At 44.4% G+C, this 15398-nt stretch overlaps 1 protein-coding gene across 1 annotated transcript; it reads right to left on the bottom strand.

Annotated features, from left to right (window-relative positions):
- Positions 1-1075: 1075 nt before the first annotated feature.
- Positions 1076-14939, bottom strand: LOC144269155 (ovoinhibitor-like). Its single transcript, XM_077824656.1, is given in 14 exon segments — positions 1076-1121; positions 1570-1685; positions 2408-2468; positions 2966-3102; positions 4364-4424; positions 4939-5075; positions 6366-6426; positions 6928-7049; positions 8356-8416; positions 9182-9318; positions 12652-12708; positions 13046-13186; positions 14250-14269; positions 14891-14939. Coding segments are annotated over 14 exon segments (1206 nt in total).
- Between the last annotated feature and the right edge of the window lie 459 nt (positions 14940-15398).

The following is a 15398-nucleotide window of genomic DNA, read 5'->3' as shown; positions in this document are numbered from 1 at the left end:
AGTGCCATCTTTCTGAGACAAAATAGCTCTTCACAGGGAGAGATGTTCCTCCGCTTTGAGAACACTGTAATGTTTCTGAAGAGACCCAGGGCCCAGCCCAAATCATCCAGAGGCAGAGAATGTCAGACCCAGGGCTGTGCAATACTGCAGGACTTATTCACCTGAGAAGCAGGAAAGTGCCAGAGTGAAAAGCACAAAGACACCTTGTTGCGTTCACAGTGGAGGTGGTGGTTTGGTCTGTGGTGAGTCTGGTAGTGCTCAGCTCGGGAGTTAATCTTTTTGTATTTCTCCACACGTGCAACACACACACACACACACACACACACACACATATATATATATATACACACACACATGCAGGTGTGCAGATCATCCAACCATATTATTGTATTGCTCTGTACCTCGGGTGAACACCCTACACCCCCACCTTCAGCTTTATAAAATGATTGTGTGGTATCCAATGCAAAGTTTGTCATGTTGGATGTCTTCGGAAGGCTCATAATGCACTGAGCATGGTTGTTATAGGGAGGTTATAGTAATTGTTACAGGAATGTTATAGTAAGGTTATAGGTTATAATTTCATGTATATAGCTATGAGGCTGAACACAGGGAAGATGTCAGATGTCTGCATGAGCTCACTACAGTATTGTGATCCTGTTACCTTTGTAGCTTGAGGTTAAATTCCATGTAAAATCATGAGACAATGTATTTGATGTGGCTACATTTTCCGGCTATCCCGTATGACACTGATGGAAGGAAGTGGCTGCCTCTCTGGAAGTTACATCCTAGAGGGAGTAGAACGTCAAACAAACAATCCGTTTCTAGCACAGATTCACACTTTCTGTTCTCTCTGGCATCGTCACTCAACAACCCGGAAAGAAACGTGGTATGTGACACGGCGATAAAACAGGACAAAGAAATGCTGGTGAGTTTTGTTTTATTGAACAAGAAACTCAGGAGAAATCAAGAGCCCCCAGGATGCCGGTTGTGCTGAGGATGGGTCTTTATGAAGGCTCTGCCAATGGGAAGTGAAGCAAAGGAGGGCTCTCTCTCAGGGCTCAGCACCTCTGAGGATTCAACATTCTCCAAAATGGCTCAAAGTCAGAGTCCCATTGCTTTCCCTGAAGGGGAAGAGAGAGAGAACTGGATCAGAGATGGAGCACGCAGGATGCTAATATAGGTCTCTTCATTCGAGTAGCGCTGGAAGTCTCTGATAGGGTCTTAGCACAGCATGGCAGACCATTCAAAGTAATAGAATCTCAACAGCTATTTCCATCCATGCTTAGCATTCAAAGAAAAGTGAAAGATTTTGCTCCTTCATCAGGAACAAGAAGCGTTTGTGAAATATTTTTCATGACATACTGAAACTCTAGGCCAAACAGGTAAAACTCATTGCAGGTCTGCAGTTCGTGACATCTGGAGATCCGCTTCTGTCAAAATCAACATGACCACATACATAAGGAAACAGGCAAATGTGAAGTATGGGAACTTTACTTATGCCTCTTACAGATAGATAGATTGATTAATCACTTTAATTATTTAGAAGAAGAGATTTAGTTCTGTACGTACGCAACTGCACTGCAGAATAGACATTTGTTGCCGTAGGTTTTGTCATCAGAGCCGCAATGGGGTATGTTCTCCTGCGTGCAGCTGGAGCTGAGTGTAACGTAATCACTGCAGTCAACCTGCATGCAGAAGAGGAACAGCATGTTTGTAAAGCACGTAGCAACAAATGGGGCTTTGGGTGCTACAGCAATAATAATCTATTCCTGCACTAAAAAAATTCACTTTGCCATCTAAGAATCTGATAACTGACTTATCCACTCGCCTCTCCCTGCTGGGAGGAGTTACTATAAAAATAAAGCTTGTTCTCCCACTTTGACCTAAGCAACATCTGCTGACCACATGTACGAGGGTAACAGCAGGCGTTTAGAATGCCCTCTACACGGGGTGCCCTGCTTGTGATCAGAACATATGGGACTTTCCAACTTGCCCAGTGTATTGTCTTGGAAAATCCCAGTATCCAAAGAGGTCACTGTGCTGATATATACAGGGGTCCTGTGTCTCCCCTTCCCATGGTCCTAAATCAGGCTGCTCGGAGCTTAGCCTGATACTGTGAGAAGAGATGCTATGGGGAAGTTCACATTTCTGCAGCACTGGGGCATTGCTGCTGCTGAGCTCATATCCCATTCCTCTCCTCTCTCCCCTCCTTTCCCCTGATCTCAGTGCGGTTTATGGATAATGGCCATTTGGTGTAGCTAGCTGAAATTCATCCCTGGGAAGAAGACGCACACGAGGGCAATGTGGATAGTGCCTGAACCATCTCTCACTGAAGTCAAGGGGAGCCTTTCCAATGCCATCCACGGAAGTAGGATCTGGTCCTTCTTTTGCATCTGGTGTCACCTACCATTGCAGTTTCCTGTTTGCATTTCCCATGGTGTTTCTTGGTAACACTGCTTCCATGTTCCCTGGAAGAGGGAGAGACTGAAGTTAGGAGCTTCGGCTCATCCTGTTACACCATAGCTGCTGATAAAAATGACACAAACTCACATATACTGTCTGGAATTCAGAAACTATCTCAGTCAGATGCCTTATCACCTGTGACAAGGCAGGATAAGCATCTCTTAACAGTATATTCTTATCTGTTACTAGACCTGTGACGTCTCCTTACAGTGTATCATTTGAATAACATGCCGGCCCATTCTTTTCTTTCCTCAATCACCACTCAGCCCCCCGTTGAACTCTGGGGGTGGTAGTCTGTCCCCTCCATGATAGCCCAACTGAGCACATGCAAGGGGTGGGGGAGGAAACTCAGAATAGACTGGAGAGGCAAAGAAGAGGACCAGGGGCTAAGAGATCGGCAGAAAGAGGTCTATGAAGAAATTCTGGTTTTTATTAAGGCTGGTATCTGGAGCTCTGCCCACTGTGAGTAACTCAGAAGGAATGGTCTCTGCACAGTACTTACGAGTTATGGGCACACAGCCTGCATTCGTTGGGGTAAGTGATGCCATCTGTGCCACAGACCTCAGCCAGGAGAAGTGGGCAGGCTGTCAGAACTTTGCCATCCTCAGTAGTTCCTCGGGGGTACTTACTACAATCCACCTGTAACAGCAATGTCAAGCAATCACCGTGGTGCCCACAAGTCACCTCCCCACTCTGAGCCTCCAGCTGTTGTAGCTTCTGCTGAACGACAGACTAGGGTTATACTTTAAACTTCTTCTTCCATTGGATGTGGTGTGAGTAGTTCTCTCCCCTTCTCTCATGCTGGAGAGTTAGGAATGCCCAGGTGGGAGAAAGGATCATTCACTCAGTCTAGGCCCTGTTGAACTTAAATAGGAATCAGAAGTGCAGCTTTAAACCAAAGTCTCAAAAATCTAATAGGTTTTCATTTATGATCCATTTTCCAGGGGGTTAAATGAGGCTAAGAAATTGGTTCAGCCCACTAAAACAGGGAGAGAGAAATATGCTACCCGATCTTGTTTCATTCTGTAAAATATGAAAAACCCTCAGGCGAGAGCCTCAGCTAGTGTAAATTGATGGAGCTCTGTGCACTTCAGTGGGAGTCAGTTTAGCCCTTTGTTGTAATATTTTCATAGTTTCTCCGACAAGGTGCCTGCCTGTTGCTCTGTGTATCTCATACCATCTAAGCACAGATTGTACCAGGAAAAAAAAATGCCATCCATCTGCCTGTATCGAAATGGCATATCTAAATCCCAGGGTTTTGCTCCTTCAAATATAAAGCACTGGGGTTGTTTTGTTTCTTGATGGCCAAACTATTGCTGTGTTTAGAGCTGGTCAGCCTATACAAAATAAATCAATCCAATCTTTTTTTTATTATTAGTGGTCATGTTCATCCAATGATTTCTGTATTTGTTCATTCCCCCTGCATGTAGGATGCCCTGACAGTGATCAGAACACAGGGGCTTTTTCACCTGCCCAGTTTATTTTCTTGGAAATCCCAGTATCGAAGGAGAGGAATGCACTAATCTATACAGGGGACTTGTGTCTCCCCTTCCTGTAGTCCTAAAACTGGCCGCTCAGTGCTTCGCCTGGTACTGTGAGAAGACTGCTATGGGAATGGGATATCTGTTCATATTTCCAGAGCACAGGATCATCTCAAAGCCCATTCCTCTTGTATCCCTCTTTCTTTCTTCTGACAGTACGCTGATGTATATAGATAATGGCCAGTTCATGTAGTTAGGGTGAATTCACCCCCTTGCAGAAGATCCCTACAAACTCTAGGCACCACTTGAATCCATGAGTATTGTGTCTGAGCCATCTCTCGCTGAGGTTAGGAGGTGTCTTTCCTCTGAAATTATTGGGAGTTGGGTTTGGCCCTTGTTTTGCATCAGGTTACACTTACCGGCACAACTTCCTGTTTGCATTTCCCATCGTGCTTTTTGCTAACATTGGTCCCATGTTCTCTGGAAGAGAAGAGACTGGAATTAGGGAGCTCAGTGGGTAACTCTCCCTGCTACACTCAGGGCAGTGGTAGAATGAACCAATCTCCCATATACTGTGAGGTGGGGGGGGATCAGGTGGCATCTGATTGAATTAGTTTATCTCCTTCTACAAGGCAGTACCAGCAACACTGAGTCCAGTATAATCCTATTCTTTACCAGATATGTGACGTCTCTTTCTATTGTATCATTTGGAGTAACATTCTGGCCCTTTCTTTTCTTTGTTCAGTCATCACTTTTAGCCCCCTGCTGCATTCGGGGGGTAAGGGGGGGGCGTCATTTGGCCGTTCCATGTTTCCCCAGTGAGCCAATGCAGGGTCAGGAGAGAAAACTCAAGGCAGATTAAATGGTAAAGAAGTAGGGTCAAGGGCTAAGAGACCTCCAGAAACAGGCTATGAAAGATATTTATAAAGGCTGTTTTCAGGAGCTTGGCTCTTTGTTAATCACTCAGAAGAAATGCTCTCTGTACAGTACTTACAGGTTATGGGCACACATCTCGCATTCATTGGCATAAGTGACCCCATCTGTGGCACACACTGGGTCCAGGATCATGGGACAGACGAGCAGTACTTTGCCATCGTCAGCAGTAGACCTGCGGTGTGAAGTGCACTCAGGCTGGGAAAGTAACACAGCAATAGAATTGTTGCATCCTTCGATCTATGAAATGGTGCCCCATGAGTCACCCCGTGTCTCCAGCCTTTCTGGTGTTTATCACACGAGAAATTAGGGTTATGTTTAAAACTTATTGTTAGGCAGGAAAGAGGGCTACTCAGTGCTACTGTAGTTTTCTCTCATGCTGGAGGGGAAGGAATGCACAATTGGGAGGAAGGCTTCTTCACTCAGACCTGTATTCTGTGGGACACACCCATAGGTATTCCAAGTGGTGCATTTACTCAAAGCCTCAGAACTCAAAATCTAGTGAGATTTCAGTTATGATCCAGTGTCCAGAGAGAGAAATGATAAGAATTTGTTTCAGTTCATGCAGAACATCCAGAAAGAAATATGCTGATAGATTTGTTGTATTTGTATGATATAAGAAAACCTGGGGCAGATTCTCAGCTGCTGTAAATTGACCTAGCTCTGTTGATGGCAGTGATAGTTGATTTAGATAGTTGATTTACAACAGATGAGTATATGGCTCTTTGGTGGTAATTTTCATGCTTTCTCCGGTGTGGTGTCTGCACGTTACTCTATGTACCTCATATGGTCTAAGCACAGATAGTAACAAAAAAAGAGAAAAGACAGAAATTCCTTCATTCTGACTGTATGGAAATGGAGTGTCTGAATCCCAGGGTTTTACTCTTTCAATTATCTAGAACTGTGGTTGTTTTTGCTTCTTGATGGCCCAAACAATTCCCTCAGGTTTAGAGCTTGTCAAATAGGTAAAAAAATAATGATTTGTTCTGATTATTGCTCAAAAACAAGAGCGGATGTTTTGAATCCTCCTGCACTCAGACTGCCCTGCCTGGTGTCACAACACAGGGGTTTTTACTACCTGCCCAACTCTTTAGCTCAGAAAATCCCAGTATCCACCAAGGTGAATATAAACCAGGGGTCTTGTGTGTCCTCTCCTCAGTCCCAAAGCCGGCTGTTAACGCGTCGCCTGACACTGGGAGAAGAGATTGTTGCGTGAATAGGGTTTGTTTCACAGTTCTGCAGCGCTAGGGCCTTTATGCTCCTTGTCTCAGATCCGGTTCGCCTTCGGTCTCCCTGGATAATGGCCATTTGGCGTTGTTAGTGTGAAACTGATCCCTAGATACTAAGGCAGCACGTGGTCTATGCATCGCCTAAATCCATGCATATAGTATGTGACCCTTCCCTCACTGAAGTAAATAGGTTGGAGTCGCTCCATTGGTATGAATAGAAGGAGGTTCGGCCACTTACTGTGCAACAGGTTTCACTTACCGCAGCTGTTTTCTCTTTGCACCTGCCGTCATGCTTTTTGCCAACACTGGTCCGGTGTTCCCTGGAAGAGGGAAAGACTGGCGTGAGGGAGCTCAGTGAAGTACTCTTCCTGTCACCCTCCAGGCACTGGTAAAATGAACCAAACTCCCATAGATTGGATGGGATCCAGGAAGCGTCTGAGTTAGATTATCACCGGCTACAGGGCAGTAGCTACATCTCTGACTAGTGTAATGCTATTGGTTAGCAGATATGTGACGCCTCCTTACAGTGTATCATTTGGAATAATATTCTGGCCCATTCTTTCCTGAATGGCCAAGCACCAGTCATCCCACTACTGAATTCTGGGGGTTGTGCTCTGGCTCTTCCATGATAGCCCCACTGAGCACAGACAGGACAAGGGGAGGAAACTCAGAGTACCCTGGATGGGCAGAGAGGAGGGTCCCTGTATAAGGGAATTATAGAAACACGTCTATGGAGAAATGAGGATATTTATACAGGCCGCAATCAGGAGCTCTGCCCATTGTTAATTACTCAGAAAGAATGGGTGATGTACAGTACTTACAAGTTATGGGCACAGAGCATACAATCATTGGGGTAAGTGATGCCATCTGTGCCACAGACCTCAGCCAGGATCCTTGGGCAGGATATCAGGACTGTGCCGCGGTGGTACTCACTACAATTAAGCTGTAAAAATAACACATCAATAGTACCAGTGTGGCCTTTGTTATAAGAAATAGTGCCCATGAGTAATCTCCCCACTCTGGGCCTCCAGGCCTCAGAGCATCTCCCACAATACAAACTAGGGTTAAATGTTAAATTTATTCTTCTATTGAAAACCGGGTGAGTGGGTTCTAGGTGTTTTCTCTCATGCTGGAGAGCAAGGATCATTCCCTCAGACTCATATTTTCTGGGAGGCACTCACAGTATATTGAACGTAACTAGGTATTAGAAGTGGATCCTCAAACCAATGTCCCAATATTCAAAATCTAGGGAGTTGTCATTTATGATCCAGTCTCCAGAGGGTTAAATGGGGCTAAGAATTTGTATCAATGCCAGCCAAACATGCAGAGACAAAAAGGTTTTGAGATCTTGCTGTTCCAATCTGCACCATATAGAAACCCTCAGGCCAACTCCTCTGAGTGTGTAAATCGATTCACCCCAGCTGTCCCCTCTGTGTTATTTGTTCATGTTTTCTCCAACAAAGAGTCTGGCTGTTGCTCTGTGAACCACACACGGTCTAAGCACAGACTGTGCAGGGTAACAGAAAAAATGAAATTCCATCCCTCTGACTAGGAAATTGGAAGAGCTGAATCCCAGGGTTTTACTCTTTCAGATAGATGGCATGGGGGTCATTTAACTTCTTGATGGCCCCGACTAATCCCTTTGGTTTAGAGATGGACAAATACATAAAAGATACTTGAATCCAATGATTTGGAATGATTATTGCTGCTATTCATCAAATTATTTTTATGGTTATGGACAACAGCCGGGGTGTTTGGAATCCCGCTGCACACAGGGTGCCCTGCCTGGGAGCAGAAATCGGGGTGTTTTCCAACTTTCTCAGTGTACGATCTTGGAAAATCCCAGTATCCAAAGAGGTCAAAGCATTGATATATACAGAGGTCTTGTGTCTCCCCTTCCCATGGTCCTAAATCAGGCTGCTCAGTGCTTAGCCTGCTATTATTAGAAGAGACTTCTATGGGAACAGGTGTTAAGTGCACAATTCTGCAGCACTGGGATATTTCTACTACTTGTCTCATATGTTGCTCCTCTTCTATCTCCTTTTGTTATGAGGTAATACTGTAGTATATGGAGAATGGCCATTTTGTGTATTTAGGATGAAATCCAGCCCTGTGTATAAGGCAAGACACACCCCATGAGTCCATTCATACAATGGCTGAACCAGCTCTCATTGAAGTCAACAGGATTCTGTCCATTGACATCAATGGGAGTAGGATCTAGCTGTAATTTTGCTTCAGGTTACACTTACCAGGCCGATTTCATGTTTGCATTCTCCATCATGCTTTTTGTTAATGTTTTCCCCGTGTTCTCTGGAAGAGGGAGAAACTGGAGTTAGGGAGCTCGGTGAGTAACTGTACCTGTTACACTCAAGAGCCAGTAAAATGGTGCAATCTCACATATATTGTATGGGATACAGGCAGTGTCTTACTGAGTTAATTTATCACCTTCTATGAGGCAGTACGAGTATCAACAACTTGTATCTTCCATAAGTTACCAGACATGTGACTTCTCCTTATAGTGTATGATACAGTCTTCACTAAAAGGGTTAATTGTGACCAGATGCTTCACAATCAATATGAACAAAAAGAGGGAAAGAACACAAGCCAGAATAGGGACAGCCCAGAATATTTAGATAAGTTAGATGTATTCATGTTGGCAGGGCTGATGAAATTCAGTAAGGAACTAACTGAAGCAGTCTCTGAACCATTACTGATTACTGTCAAGAACTCATGGTGGAGGGCCAAGGTCCCAGAGGACTGAGAAGAGGAAACAGAGTGCCTATCTTTACAAATGGAAAGAAAGAGGACCTGGGGAATTATAGACCAATTAGTCTAGCTTTGTAGCCTGCCTCTTTAATGATATCCTGGTGGGATATATGGTGGGAGTGGGGGTTAGTGGGAGTAGTGGGAAGCAGAGGAGAAAAGTCAGAGTACATTGGAGGGGCAAAGAATGGGGCCGGGGCTAAAAGGCCTACAGAAATAGGCCTATGAAGAAATGATGGTGTCTATAAAGGCTGTTCTCAGGAGCTCTGCCCAGGAAGTACTCCGAAGGAATGTTCTGTGTAAAGTACTCACAGGTTATGGGCACACAGCATACATTCATTCGGGTACGTGACGCCATCTGTGCCACAGACCTCAGCCAGGATCCTTGGGCAGCCTATCAGAACTTTGCCATCCTCAGCTTTAATCCTGGGGTACTGACCACAATCAAGCTGTAAAAGCAACACAGAAATCGCGCCGGTGCGGCTGCTGTTGTATGAAATAGTGCTTCAGAGCGACTCCCCCACCCGGGGCCTTCAGCCTCTGTCCCTTCAGCCACCAGATGCACAAGGGTCCTATTTTGAACATATTCTTCCCTTGGCAATGGGGGGAGTCGTTCTGCAGGAATTTACTCGTGTTCTCTCGTGCTGGAGGGGAAGGAAGTCGTGGATGGGAGGAAGAATCAGTTCCTCAGACTTGCAGGGCTGCGCAGAGGTTTTTGTAGGCCAGGGGCAAAATGTGAAACTGAGGCCCCCACCCTTCCAAAAAATGACCACAGGGGGGAAGAGCATGGAGAGTGAGTCCACCCACGCTCACTCCGCAGGAGTGGCTCTAGTCCTGTGGCTCTGGGCCTGGCTCAGGGGTCTCAGCACTGCTTTGGTCTGGCCCAGCCATCACTCCAGCATGATAGAGGGGCAACTGGGCCAAACCTGGGCAGCACCGTAAGACCTTGAGCCATGTGGCAAAGCCACACAGTTTGGGACCTTCTCAAATGGGGGACTCAAGGCAAAGTGCTCCTTTGGCCTCCCCCTTTCAGCAGTCCTGCAGATGTGTATTCTTTGTGAGGCATCCATGCCCTGTTGAAACTAACTAGGTATTGCAAAGGGAACATTAACCAATGCCTCAAAATCAAAATATTTTCATTTCTGATCCAGTGTCCGGAGAGTTAAATGATGCTAAGAATTTGTTTCAGCCCATGCCAAACGTGTAGAAAGAAATATTCTTCCAGATCTTGTTGTTTTATTCTATAAATTATATAAAAAACCCCTCAGGCTAGATCCTCAGCAGCTCTAATTAGATGTATTTCTATTAACTGCAGTTGAATGGGTGCTGTGCCTAGGATCAGAACATGAGGTGGTTGCAACCTGCCCAGTGTATTATCAAGGAAAATCCCAGTATCCATGAGATGAATGCACTGAAATATACAGGGGTCTTGTGTGTTTCCTTCCCATAGTCCTGAAACTGGCCACTCAGCGCTTAGCCTGATACTCTGAGAAGAGGCTGCTATGGGAAAGGAATTTATGTGGACGTTCCCAGAGAACGGGGGCATTTTTGCTCCTTGTCGCAAACCCTACTCCTTTTCTAGCCCTCTTTCTTTCTTCTGACACTGTAGCATAGAATATAGATAATGGCCATTTCGTGTCGTTGGACTGAAATTCAGTCCTTTGCAGAAGGCCAGTACAAAGCCTATGCTCCATTTTGTCTAGGCATGTGGTGTCTGACCCATCTCTCACTGACATCAAGAGGAGTCTTTCTGTTGACATCAGTGGGATTAGAATTTGGCCCTTCTTGTGCATCAGGTTTCACTTACCGGCACAATTTCCTGTCATGTTTTTTTATAACGTTTTTCTGATGTTCGCTGGAAGAGGAAGAGATGGGAGTTAAGGAGATCAGTGAGTTACTCTCCCTGTAACCCTGAAGATGCTGGTAAAATTAACCAAACTCACACATACTGTGTGGGATACAGGAGGTGCCTGACTGAGTCAGCTGATCACATTTTAGCATCACTGATTAGCATAATCCTATTGGTTATCAGACAAGTGATGTCTCCTTATGGTGTATCGTCTGGAAAAACACTCTGGTCCATTCTTTCCTCTGTTCAGTCACCACTGAGCCCCCTACTACAATTGGGGACGGTAGTCTGGCTCTTCTAGGATAGCTCAGCTAAGCACATATAGGGGCCTGGAGAGGAAAATCAGGGTGGACTATAGGGGCAAAGAGGAGGGCAAGGGGTTTAGTGACCTACAGAAATAGGCCTAAGAGGAAATGATGGTATTTTAAAGGCTGTTCTCAGTGGCTCTGCCTATTGTTAAATGCTCGGAAGGAATGTTGTCTGAGAGAAGTGACGCCATCTGTGCGGCAGACCTCAGCCAGGATCCTAGGGCAGCGCGTCAGGACTTTGCCATCCTCATCAACAGCCCTGGGGTGCTTACTGCGATCAAACTGTAACAGCAACACAGTGACAGTACCGGTGCAGCCTTTGTTACCCAAACAGTGCTTCTGGCCAGCCGCCCCACCCTGCGCTTCCAGCCTTGGTACGAGGGTTCTCGTGTACCCTTATGCTTCCCTTGGAAATGGGGAGAGGCAGGTCTGCCGGAGCTTTCTCTCGTGTTGGAGAGGCAGAAATGCACACGTGGGAGGAAGGATCAATCACTCACTCAGACTCCTGTTCTGTGTGAGGTTCCCAAGCCCTGTTAAGTCTAACATGGTACTAGGAGTGGATCCTTAAACCAAAGCCTCAATATCAAAATCTAGTAAGTTATTTATTATGGCTCACAGTTAAATGAGGCTCCAGATGGTTAAATGAGGCTGAGAATTTGTTGTGGCCCATGCAAAACGTTTAGAACCTGGCTTCCGGATCTCACTGTTTCTTTCTGTATGTAAAATATAAAAAACCTGACCCTCTAGTCTCAGCTGCTGTAATTACATAGGCCTCTACGATATCGATAGAGGTCAATTTACACTAGCTGAAGATATGCCCCCTCAGTTATTTGTTGCATAGTTTCTCCAGGATTGCGCCTTCTGTATCCCACACAGGCTAGGCAGAGTGTATCAGGGAAACTGAAGATGGAATTTGATCAGGCTGACTGGGTAGAAATGAAGCATCTGGATCCCAGGGCTTTACCTTCTCCAGCATTTGGCCCTGGGGTAGTTTTGTTTCTTGATGCCCAAACTATTCGCATTGGTTTAGAGCTAGTCAAATACGCAAAAAAATAAATTCACCAAATAACATGTCTGCTTATGGCTCATATTCATGAAATTATTTCTGAGTTTGGGGAGAGAAGTAAGGGTATTTTGAATGCCCTGCATGTGATCAGAAAATGGGGTGTTTCCCAGCCTTCCCAATGTATGATCTTGGAAAATCCCAGTATCCAAAGAAGTCAATGCACTGATATATACAGGAGTCTTGTGTCTCCTCTTCCTATAGCCCTAAATCAGGCTGCTTGGTGCGTCTCCTGTTACTGTGAGAAGAGACAGCTATGGGAACAGGAATTGTGTGCACAATTCTGCAGCACTGGGATATTTCTGCTTCTTGTCTCAGGCCCTGTTCCTCTTCTCTTGCCCTTTCTTATGACGTTAGAGTGTAATAGATGGAAAATGGCCGTTTTGTTTATTTAGGTTGAAGATCACCCCTATGAAAAAGGACAGTACATGGTCTAGGTACCACTTAGGGCCATCTATTTAGCACCCAAACCATCTCTCACTGACTGAGGGCAAAAGGAGTCTTTCTGTTGACATTACTGGGAGCAGGATCTAGCCTCTACTGTACATCAGATTACACTTACCGGCACAATTTTCTGTTGACATTTTCCATCATACTTTTTGCTAACATTGGTCCCATGCTCGTTGGAAGAGGGAGATTGGGGTTAAGGAGCTCAGTAAGTAACTCTCCACATTACAGTCAAGGTGCTGGTAAAACAAACCGGATTCACACGTACTGTGTGGGATACAGGAGGGGTCTATTGGAGTTAATTTATCACCTTCCATGGGGCAGTATCAGCATCACTGGCTAGCATAGTTCTCCCCGCTGTATTTTCCACTGAATGCATCCGATGAAGAGAGCTGTAGCTCACAAAAGCTTATGCTCAAATAAATTTGTTAGTCTCTAAGGTGCCACAAGTCCTCCTTTTCTTTTTGTTCATTGTTAGTTACTTGGAAGGAATGTTCTCTGTACAGTACTTACGAATTGTGTGCGCACAGTCCACATTCGCTGGGGTAAGTGACGCCATCCGTGCCACAGACTTCAGCCAGGATAAATGGGCAGGCTGTCAATACTTTGCCATCCTCAGCAGTACCCCGGGGGTACTTACTACAGTCTACCTGTAATAGCAATGTCAAGCAATAGAAGTGGTGCAGCCATTTAAATATGAAATAGTGCCCATGAGTAATCTCCCCACTCTGTGCCTCCAGCCTTTTTAGCTTCTGCCATAAGGCAAAGTAGGGCTATATTTTAACCTTATTCTTCCATCCATGAGTCTGTTCTGCAGTAGCTTTCTCTCATGCTGGAGGAAGGAATGCACAGCTGGACAAAGAATCATTCACTCAGACCTGTATTCTGTGGGAAGCAACCATGCCCTACTGAAACTAAGGAGTTATTACAAATGGAGCCTTAAACTGAAGCTGCAAAATCTAATGAATTTTTGAAACATGCTTTCCAGAGGGTTAAATGAGGCTAGAAATTTGTTTCAGCATGCAACATGTGCAGAGAGAGATGCTACCAAATCTTATTGTTCCAATGTGTGCAATATTAAAAAACAAACAAACCCTTAGGCCAGATTCCCTGCAGGTGTAAATTGATGTGGCTGTACTAACATCAAGAGACATCAATTTACTAAAGATCTAGTCCCTCGTTGTGATTTTTTCATAGTTTCTCCAATGCTGTGGCTACATGTTGTTTTAAGTACCTCACAAGGTCTAAGCAGAGGTTGTATTAGGTAAAATAATAAATATAATAATAAAATTCCATCAGTCTGACTGTTTGGAAACAGAATATCTGAATCTCAAGGTTTTACTCTTCCAGATATAAAACACTGGGGTAACTATGCAGCTTGATGAACCACCCAACTATTCTCACTGTTACAGAGCTGGTCAAATATATATCGCACTTCCACTAAATTATATGTCTATTGTTTATATTCATCACATTGTTTATTTAATGTATCATTCAGTTCTAGAATTATCTGGGGATAACAAAAATATTTGTTGAAATTATCTGATAAAAAGACAATAATCCCCCAATAATGTCTTTGGTGACCATTATACAAACAGCCGCAGGTTGCAGTGTTTTTCATTCACTCGGCCACAGTGTGGTCACCAACCATTTATCTTAGGTCAGAGATCTGGAGAAAGTGACAGAGAATAAATAGAAAGATCTGCCACTCACCTCACTGCCCAGGGCAACAGCTGAAAGAAAATCACAGAGAGAATCATAAAACAAAGCCAACTAATTGACAGGAACAGGTTTTAAGTGTGCGAATCTCTTTTATGGAATAATTCCATGTGGTTTCTAACAGAGTGACTGTCAGTGAACAGATTGTTAAACTAAACAAACCATGTGTGAAATTTGGTACCATGCTGGTAATTGAGGATAAGGTGTCTTATTTTTAATGTAACACGGTGTTTTGTTGGGGTTTTCTTTTCTTTTTTACAGGCTGTGTTTTGTGATCCAAATGGAGATCTACAGGATATCACTGAAAATATACTTCAGTATAAATAGTTGATGTCTTAACAGCTGATTGTGCCCTTGTATCAGGCCTTTATACATTTAATGTCCTTCACTGTGCCCACAACTTAATTACGGGTGTGAAACTGAACCTGCAGTTACTTCTACCCACAAAACTGAGGGTGCAGAAATAATTCGCCCATTTAAGACTGTATGGATATTAGGCCCTGGAGATCAAGTCTTTTCAGTGCCATCTTTTGAAGAGAAAAAGCTCTTCTAAGAATGAGACTATGTTCCACTTTGAAGACACCTTAATATTTTTGAAGCTGGCTAGGACTCTCAGTACAGCAAGAATTGCTCACCTGAAAAGCACCATGTTGCTAGAGAAAGAAGCACAAAAACACCCGTCATTTTCCTGGTGGAGAGGAGGTGGTGGTTTAATGTGTGTCGAATCTGTTAGTGCTCAGCTGAGGTGATGCTCTCTTAGTGCTCCCCACCGATGATGATCATGTACCATGTGTATGTTTATATCTACATGTATATACACTCGTGCAAGAGACCAGGCTATCCAACTTGATTACGAAACAGCCCTCCAATTCTGTCACTGGCACAGTAGGCCTGCCAATATTTACTGAGGTCTTGACTTCGAGCTAATGATTCACTTTTACTAGCTAATTGATTTTGGCTGGTCCTTTGATTAGTCGCTTGAGACAGGTTTTCCTGTATCAGGAAAAAAAAAGAAAAGAAAATAGAAAGTTAGAGGTGTCAGTGAGTAGCCTTGAACATTAAGAGAAAGCTGCGATTATTCCACAGAGAAGAATGAAGTCTTTGTTTGTGGTGCAAACTCTGGTTGTGGTGACCCGATGGGCT

This window comes from Eretmochelys imbricata, chromosome 8 (assembly GCF_965152235.1).
Source record: "Eretmochelys imbricata isolate rEreImb1 chromosome 8, rEreImb1.hap1, whole genome shotgun sequence".
Lineage (NCBI taxonomy): Eukaryota > Metazoa > Chordata > Testudines > Cheloniidae > Eretmochelys > Eretmochelys imbricata.
This window is presented reverse-complemented; position numbering and strand designations above follow the sequence as displayed.